This window comes from Falco naumanni, chromosome 5 (assembly GCF_017639655.2).
Source record: "Falco naumanni isolate bFalNau1 chromosome 5, bFalNau1.pat, whole genome shotgun sequence".
Classification (NCBI taxonomy): Eukaryota; Metazoa; Chordata; class Aves; order Falconiformes; family Falconidae; genus Falco; species Falco naumanni.
The window spans coordinates 25780467-25789851 of NC_054058.1; the positions used below are offsets into that span (position 1 = coordinate 25780467).

At 45.9% G+C, this 9385-nt stretch overlaps 1 protein-coding gene across 3 annotated transcripts; it reads left to right on the forward strand.

Moving 5' to 3' along the window:
• Nucleotides 1-471: 471 nt before the first annotated feature.
• On the forward strand, nt 472-9082 carry ETFBKMT (electron transfer flavoprotein subunit beta lysine methyltransferase). Of its 3 annotated transcripts, none has more exons than XM_040595254.1 (4): nt 472-578; nt 3260-3707; nt 7303-7445; nt 8180-9082. In XM_040595254.1, the coding sequence occupies exons 2-4, from the start codon at nt 3385-3387 to the stop codon at nt 8542-8544; spliced, it is 831 nt and encodes a 276-aa protein (XP_040451188.1). In that variant the 5' UTR covers nt 472-578; nt 3260-3384; the 3' UTR covers nt 8545-9082. The 3 variants fall into 3 exon arrangements, with proteins under 3 accessions (XP_040451188.1, XP_040451187.1, XP_040451190.1); XM_040595253.1 differs by lacking the exon at nt 472-578 and adding an exon at nt 999-2985; XM_040595256.1 differs by lacking the exon at nt 472-578 and adding an exon at nt 999-2985 and having other exon boundaries at nt 7315-7445.
• Nucleotides 9083-9385: the final 303 nt, after the last annotated feature.

The following is a 9385-nucleotide window of genomic DNA, read 5'->3' on the forward strand; positions in this document are numbered from 1 at the left end:
GCAGCTAAAGAGACTGGGAGACCTTGGTTAGGCCATACCCCTGTGACAGAGGCCTTGGTCTGGTGCACAAAGGAAAGAGAAACAAATCAGGTTGCCTGCTGTCAAATTAGGATTTGTGCTGTGACTCCTTTTCCCAGGTGGTTTTTTAAATTAATATTTTAAAATACAGAGCTAGTTTACATTGATGCAAGTCTTCTAAACAGTACTTTAAAGGAAGCAGGACGGGAGCCGCCATGACGGGCCCAGGGCGCTGCGGGCCCAGGGCGCTGCGGGCCCAGGGCGCTGCGGGCCCAGGGCGCTGCGGGCCCAGGGCGCTGCGGGCCCAGGGCGCTGCGGGCCCAGGGCGCTGCGGGCCCAGGGCGCTGCGGGCCCAGGGCGCTGCGGGCCCAGGGCGCTGCGGGCCCAGGGCGCTGCGGGCCCAGGGCGCTGCCCCAGCACCCCGCCGGGCCGGGCCGGGCCAGGCCGCACGCTGCGCCGCGCTGCCGCTTTAAGGGCGGGCGGGGAGCCCAGCCCAGCCCAGCCCGGCCTCCGCGCAGCGGGGCGGAGCGCCGCGCAGCGGCGGCGGCGGCCGGCAGCAGGTAGGTGTAGGCCGGGCGCTCCCCGGCCCCGGTCCCGGTCCCGCCCCGGCGGGGGGCGGTGCGGCCGCGGCCGGGCGAGGGGGGGATGGGCAGGGCAGGCAGGCGGCCCGTCCGGCCGCGGCGGCTGGAGCGGCTGGGGACGGCCCCGGTGACCGTGCCCCGCGGGGGTGGCGGCCGCCTTGCAGAGGGGCGGGCAGCCCGGGGTGACGAACCGGGGACGTCGGGATGGCAGCGGCGGCCGCCCCGGGGCGCGGCATCCCCCCACCCCCGACGCTGCCCCGCTGAGGCGGGCAGCCTTCGGCCTCGCCCGGCAGCGTCCCTGCGGCTGTACTGTGGGAGGCACCTGCTGCTTTTTTTTTTTTTTTTTTTTTTAAAGGGTTAAATTACACAGGACTTGCTGGTTGGGGTTGTGAGTTTTTTGGGGGTGTGTGTGTTTTGTTTTTTTGTTGTTGTGGTTTTTGTTTCTGTTTTGTTTTTTAAATGGGTTGTGTGTGGTGTTGTCCCCTTTTCCAAGTTCTACTCGCCCCCTGTTTGTGTTCCCAATGAGACGGGAAGGCCAGCAGTGTCAAACCAAGGGGAGCAATCCTGACACCTTCCTGCACTAAACACTTCTAAGCCCAGTTTGGCATTTTGAGCACAGAGCTCTTGGCAGATATTTCTCTACCGACAATTAATTAAAAAAGAATAACTGTCGTGGTGGGCAGCGCAATATACAGGCTGCCGAATCTCAGCCCTACTAAATTTGTGGCAATTCATGGGGAAAGACCAGCACGCAGCTTATAAGATTTATGTCTCTTGATGGGTTTCAGTTAACTTCATGCTTCCCTTAGGCAGATGAAGGTTATGCAGCTCCACCTTCAAGAAGGCAGGCAGTCATTAACTGCATTCCTTAATTACATGGACTCTGCTGAATGGCATTCTCAAATGTGGGAAAAGGCGGAATGTTCAGTCACATATATTTATCTGTAATAAACCCACAAAGACTTAACTGGACTGCCAGCCTAAACAGCAAAGTGTTATGGGCAGGAAATTCACAGCTTAACGTTTCTGTAAGCAACCAAACTAAAGCCAGTACGTAAAGCAGGGGCCAGCACACAACAAAATGCCACTAAACACATAAGAACTTTCACTAAAGATACAGACAAATAAAGAAAAAACTGAAGTCACAAAATATGAAGTGTAAGACTTTGTTTTACTAGCATATTTTTCCTGTTGTCACTTTGTCTAGCTTTTAAGGACAACCTGGATGGCCAAACTGGCCGCAATTATTCTGCTGTGAAAAATTGGCAGGGGTGGGCTGAAGCTGACTGTCTTCGTGCATCATTCTGCTTTCTCATGAAAACTGCTGCAAAAGAGAGACAACGATTGCAAAACAGAGTGCCATTTCTCTTGTGTCTGTTCACAGTTGCACTCTTGCTGTTGTGGAAGCACAGGCCTTAAATGCTTCTCTGGTTACCAGTTTAGAGGGAGGTTCAAAAGCTGTGCCCTGGAGCAAGCAAGTCCAAGCTATAGAAAAGAAATTAGAGAGCAAGATAAGAAAGGAAAAAAATACATGGAAATATTACGGGAGGGATGGAGGAGAACTGAGCAGGAAGGCAGGATTCAGGCCGCTGCTTGGTAGGTATACTCACAGGATCAGCGTAAGACAGACCCAGGGTCTGCAAGAGATGGGGGTGAGGACAGTATGGTGATAAAGTGCTAAAAGGCTCCTCTCCTCTTCATTTGCCCCTCAGCTGCATGCTGTCGCTCTCCACTCTCCATTCTCCTGATTTTTAAATGAATCCTCCATTCTCCTTTTCTTTGCTGCTCGTGACCTGAAAACTGGCCTCAAGTGGTGTCAGGAGGCCTTGGAGCATGAGTTCATCCAGTCTGAACGTCTTGCCTTTTAAAAGCTTAATTTTTTAAACTGTGTTGGATTCAGTTTCTCTCTTAAGACGGCTTGGAGCGTGTTTATATAGTTTCTTACAGGGAGTAGGCTACAGTGATGGAGGTCTGCTTTCTTCTACAGCTGAGAGCATCCATGTGAAACTATTGCACAGTAAGACTTTTAAAATACAGATGGAAATGCAACAAATTGGCAGTATTCTGATCCGTTCTTGGAGATTTTATTTTTGCTTTTGGAAGCTATCAGCCTGACAAATCTGAGGGAGAAAGAGGAAAGTCTTTTGAGGAAATCCTTTAATTGCTTGCCTTTAAAGAGATGCTTTCATATAAAGGACTCATCACTATTATAAAACTTGTAATTAACGGCATCTTTCAAACAACCTACTGGTAACCTTTGCTATGTCCTTAGGCCCTGCAATGCCAGAGCAGTACTGCAAAATCTTAAGATTCAATGGAAGAACTGGAAACAGCAGTAGATTGCTGTATGTATATGTCTAAGGCAGATGGAGGGAGATGTGAAAAGGTTGTATGTTTAATTTTTAGCTCTATCTGTTGTCCTGTGACACGGGTTGTTTCTCACTGGGTATGTTTACAGCGCTCTTCTGAATGGGTCTCTTTGAAAGCTTCTTCCTTAAATACCACTTCTTTCAGACTTCAATGGTTCTTTGGGCAGGGGCAAGGCACACAATCGTGGTCACACAACAGCACACAGACCTCCTCTTCCTAAAGCCCTGGTGGGGCACAGCCTTGAAGTCACTGAGGAAACATCACTTAAGTAATGATGTTCTCTTTTTCAGGAATTGCCATCCATCACTATGAAAAACATCATCCTATAAGTTTGTTTCAAGCTTTCTGCCTCATCACCTGCTTCAGATAAGCTGTGCTCTGAGCTCTCCTGGGGAAGGTTTGTCCTCGGGGAAACATGGCCTTCTGCAGCTGGAAGTGGCTTCTCCTCTTGGGCAGGCAGAACACCTTTGCCAAGGCCTGGAGGAGCAGAAGGGGAGGAGGCTCCTCTGTGCGCTCTAAGCGCTGCTGCCATTGGAGTGCCGGCAAGTCTCTGGATCCTGAGGTGAGAGCGTTTTTGGAGGAGAACACGGAGGTCACCAGCAGTGGGCATCTCACGCCAGAGATACGGCTGCGCCTCCTCACCCCTCGCTGCAGGTTTTGGAAGGAAAAACCTGACCTCTGGCCTTATGGGGACCCATTCTGGGCCATTTACTGGCCAGGAGGCCAAGCCCTCTCCAGGTACGCAGCATGCATCACAAAAGCTGATAAATCCAGTTTGCTGCAGGCCAGGATGTCAGACCTGGCTCTGTTTGTAGTGATCCCTAGCAATGGGTATTGGCCTCTGTATGAGAGCATAGTATTCGTACTCCTCTCTGCTTATACAGGAGAGACACAATCTCTGCTGGTTGGCAGTGAAGTGTCAGCACCTGCTGTATATAGAATAACTTATGGCTCTTAAGCTGGAATCTGTTGTCTTCAGTGGTGATGCATGTGTTGACAAAGGGGCTGAATTTGGATCTGTGGAGGGTCTGTGCAGTTGCCATCGAAACCTAGTGAGGTGTTTGATTCTGTCATTTATTGTTGCTCCAAACAGGAGGATTACTATTTTGTTGTAATTTGTGGTTGGTTTGGCTTCTGTGGTTTGTTTTTTTTTTTTTGTGTCTTGGGTTTTTTTTTGTTGTTTTTTTGTAGGGGACAGGAGTGTGGATGTGTGTCTGGTCTATTCAGAAAAGTAGGTTTATGCTGATGCACTTGGGAATGCTGTTATCCTGAATCATGCTCCTCATTTAGGATTTCAGCAGCTGTATTGTCAAGCCTTGTGGCTGTATTTTAGTCACATCAGAAGCCACATTTTGATTTTGGCCACTGTAAAAATGTCTTTAATGTTCCTGATTCCCAGGAACTAGTTAGAGTTCTTCTATTCTGTAAAATCAAAACTCTCACTTTGAACAGCAGAAAAAGTTCATAATTGTTACAGCAAAGAACAAGCTGTCAGATGTTCCTCACATAGATGAAAGGGAAGGATCTGAATTGGGGCTTTACTGTTTTTCTGCAAGAAGCATAAATAGGAAGGTGACAAGGAAAAAGATGTGTCTTGCAGTTAAATTGAGAGTTGATTACCCTGCCGTGTAGATGAACTAGAGTGCTCCTGAACATTGCATAATTAAATTGGATAATCTCTACACTTTGTTACCATATGGTTTACCACTCTATTGACTTATTGTTTGTGCACTCTTTTGATGTACTGGGAATGCTAGAAATTAGCTGCATAATTCAGAAAAGTAAAAAGAAAAAGGGAGCATGAAAATATTCTGCTTCTGTAACTGTGCTCATTGCACAGTTGGCATTTCCACATCAGGAGTCTCCTGTTTCAGGCCATTCCTCTTGGTGTAACCCAAGATACCTTGTTAACTGAGCATGGCAGACAGCCGTCTCCAGCAGCAGCGTAATGCACTGCGTGTGTGCCAGGGGATGCCGCTGGCTCCAGCTGTCCCAAGTCACCACAGTCATCAGTGGTAACTTGAGCACCGTTTAGCTGGAAACCAGGCACTTGCAGCATTAGGCCAGGTCGTGCTCTACACAAGTTACTGCTGGAAAGTCACTGAAAATCCAAGCGTAGTCCCTAGAAAGGGGAAACGGAGCACTTTCTGTGGAGGTACTACTACTGTTCTCCGTCCTGTTGGTGAACTAGAGGCTGTCCTTAGAGGAGCGATGGCTGCAGGGGAGTGCTGCCCAGCAGCTGAGTTGCTGAGCCTCTGCACAAATGTCCTGCACGGGTACCCTCCAAAAAGAGAGCATCTGTACTGCTTCAAAGTACCAAATAATGCTGCAATACTGTGGTAACAGAAAGCTGTGTGCCAGACCTATGGGAGATGGTGATTCTCATTGAAACTGGGCAAGTTTCCCTCACTGGATTCATAACCACCCACTCAAAAGCACCGAGCTGTGCATGCCCGAGCTGTCTGGCAGGATCCCTTGTGGTGACGTGTAGGACAAGAGGCATGGGATGTCAGGCTGTTAAGGAAAAAGTCACACAGACATGGGTACCACTAGGCTTGCTTCAATCACAACTCAGAGTTGGGCCACCACCTCGGTGACTGGCAGAGAACAAAAGGATACAGCACAGCTTACATACACTTACCAAATCATTAGTCACCGTCCAAAGTTTTTAGAAGTTTGCTTTGGTCTTGCCAGTTCTGCAAATCCATCGCTGTCCCAGCTGATTCATCTATTCTGGTTCCAGTCTCTGCCTTTGTTCCAAGGACCTCCTCGGATCATGATCTTCTTTCTGCCTGCTTTAACTCACACAATCCTTCAAGCACACTTAGTCTTTGAACAAGCAGTTCCTATTCATCTATATTAATTTTTCTAAAGACATCTGTGTTTCAGAAAGCACCTATGTACACAAATTGATCATCTATTGTTTCTCTGTTCTCCTATCGATTAGCTTGACTGCGTTTTAAACCAGCCTTGGATTAGGGCTATCCAAGGGATGAGGCCTGGCTCTGCATTTTAGCAGCTTCAGCACTTCAACTTTCTTAATTCAAAATATATTTTCTTTAACACAGGCCCTCCTCCTGTGTCCTGGGTTTCTGATCTAGTTATTTTGTATCTTCAGTTCTGGTTTCAGCCTTCCTGCTGTCACCTCTTAAGGGCTTGAACTGTTCAGTTTGAGAGTAGATTGTCGTCTTTTCTCCCAGTCTGGGCTCCTAGGAATCTGTGTGCAGACGTGCTGGGATATAGCGCCATTGACACTTGACATTCCTGTTAGGTCTCCTTCTGCCATTCCTGTTGGTGCTTCTAGGCCCAGGTATTTCCATCCATCCATTCACCATTTACATCAATCTTAACGTTTCCGTTACAGTTCTCTGCATTGGCACCCACCTGCAAAAGCTGTGCTTACTGGTAGCCCTGCGTGAAGAGTCAGCCATCACCCTCCATGCCAGAAGACAACACAAATGTAGAATCCTTTCCTGTTTCTACTTTCACAGAAGTTATGGCAATCAGTAGTAAATTTGTAGCAAACTGCAGTAGTATGTGTCACTTAGGGCTCTCCCCACCACTTAGGGTCTTCCTTGTTGTAGAAGATGAAATTTCAAGGCAATTCTTAAAAGTTCTGAACCCTCAGTAATGGCTGTATGATTTGTGGTGCTGCTTGCCTTCTGTCAGTTCTCCATTTCCAGCCTAGAGGTTTTTACTTGCTGATTCCTCTTCACAGGTGCCGACAACTGGATGAAGATACTCTTTCTGCTCACTGCTGCTCTATTCTCATTTTCTTGTTGCTACTCAGGAACAATATTAAGCAGACTAGAACTATTTGCATCTGTGTCTGCATGGTTCAGGAAAAGAAAGAGGAGAGATTCCTTTTCTTCCAAGCAGTTGCATTAAGCAGTATTTTAGGGAATGGGTAGGCCTTGCCTTTTGATGGGCGCAGCATTCACTGCGAATACATCTTCACGTTTCTTCAGTCAGATTGCTTTTTATTTCTACAAATCCTTACTTTCCAGTTTCTTGATGCCAAGCATTTTAGTCACCTTGGTAATAATCTACCTTATTAGATAGCTTCTCTCTGACAGGTGAGCTTGATTGAAATGGTGTTGCTTACTTGGCTGGTTTTCTTTTTGTTTGGGGGGTGGGTGAGAGGGGAGAAAGGCTATTGTTCTTGATTTTTATATCAGCAGAGACAAATATGGAGCTGTGTACCAGCTGCACTTGTGGAATAGCGTTTTTAAGATACCATGCTTCATTGCAAGTGTGACAAGAAGTCTTATGCAGTGTAATGCAAAATGCAAAACTGAAAAATTTGCATAATCTTGTTCGTTGCTTTTAATAGGTTTTCTTTCAGGTATATTTTAGATAATCCACGTGTTGTTAAAGGACGATCGGTTCTGGATCTTGGAAGTGGATGTGGAGCAACAGCAATAGCTGCTGTGATGAGTGGTGCATCACAAGTCCTTGCTAATGACATTGACCCAAGTAAGGCCTTTTTTTTTTTTTTTTTTTTCCATCTCTGTGTAAAGATATTTCTTAGTTTTTAAAGCACATTTAATACAAGCTCCCCTCCATATTTGGGAGGAATTCAGGTTTCAGAGTTCTAAGAATGCTAAAAAGATGAATGGATTTTGCCAGTATTAGAAGCTGGGTTACACCATCCTCTCTCACACTGAGTAACTCTCCGTAACTCCTTAGAAGGAACAAACAGCAATGGTTCCGTCAGGTGTTGCCTATGCACCATCACAGCTGGTTTGGGAGAGAACTCACAAGCGCAGGTGGCAAGTTGGCTTCTCCGTAGGACCATAGTGTTCTCCTGCACTTTCCAATGTTATGTTTAAGTTAGGCCTAGATTTTACCTTTCCCACCAGACTTTGTTTTCCCATAATTGACTTGTGAATTCAGTTTATTCATAATTTATTTACTGATTGGTTAGGGAGGAGGTATGCCCATAGATTAAGGCAGTTGGATGTTCTGGTTTGATTCTGTGATTGGTTTCCATTGGTGTCATTCCAGGAATAGTTCACCCCTGCATGATGGTGCAACAAGGATAAAATTCGGCCACTTTATGCCAGATTTTGACCTCTAATGAAAACTGTAGAAGTACCTAGATAGGATAAACAAAAATATTTAATAAGAGATGAAAGATGTGTCAAGGAAATCGGTAAGGGGGCTGAATGGCAGAATCCTAAAATTTAACTTTGACTTTTTTTCTTCAGTTGCAGGAATGGCAATGATCTTGAACTGTGAACTGAATCACCTGAATCCCTTCCCCATCACCATTAAGAACATAATTAATTCAGAGGCCGGCAACTGGGACCTCATTGTTCTAGGGGACATGTTTTATGATGAGCAGCTTGCGGATGGTCTGCACCACTGGCTGAGGAAATGCATCAGGATACAGCGAACTGAAGTGCTGATTGGTGACCCTGGCAGGCATCAGTTTTTAAGCCACAGCATTCGCAGTCAGTTGCACAAAGTTATAGAATATTCACTTCCTGAATACACTAGACAAGAAAACTATGGATTAACATCAAGTGTTGTCTGGAGTTATCAGCCCTCAAATAGCTTAGAAAACTGTTGAAGCTGGCTTTCAAATGGATTTTGTCTCACTTGGTTGGCTTTTTTTTGTAAGTATGTAAAATGAAAATGAGAATTAAATATGGAAGATATCTGTTGATGCCAAGTAGGTTACTGTACTGATTCCAGTCATACTCACTGAGACTTTTGCTCCGTTTGAGGTAAAAACTACATGTAAACTGTATTCAAAGGGGCCTGCACTGAAGTGCAAATCCAAAGACAAGTAGGACTTTGCATGCTTGGTGTTTTTCATGCATATTCATGTCTTCCTCTCTGACAGTATTGTGAAATGTTTTGGACATCCAGCATACTGCTGTGGGGAGAAAGTGGTGGCTGAAAGATTACTGCACTGCTTTTGCACAGTTTTGCAGCTTATTTACAGAGAAAATTGTTGCTGACATTCATAAAACTCTCCACTAGATTATTAGCTCATATTACACTCAAAGTGCCTTGCTCTTTTTCTGGATATCTCTTCTGAATGCCAACGTAACCCATTTGAATCTCCCCTCCCTCTCTATAATAAAAATTTACTCCTTCTGGAAGCTGCTAGAGTGATTATTTAGGACTTGCAACAAAATCTAAAATATGCTTCTTGAACTTAGCCAAAGGAAAACTTTTTAGCAAGTGGAAAGTGACTAAATAGTAATACATACAGGGTAACTATCCCCTAGAGAGTGGGGCTAAATGATACGCATTCCCTAACTTTGCAGGGGTAAGAAAGGCCATCATAGGAAGCTGGTGAGGGATGAAGAAATCTTTCCTTCTGTAATGTTTAGAAAGTATCTAAATAAAAACAGGGAATAAAAGTGAGATACAATTATTTTTTTCTCTTCTCTTGAGGAGAT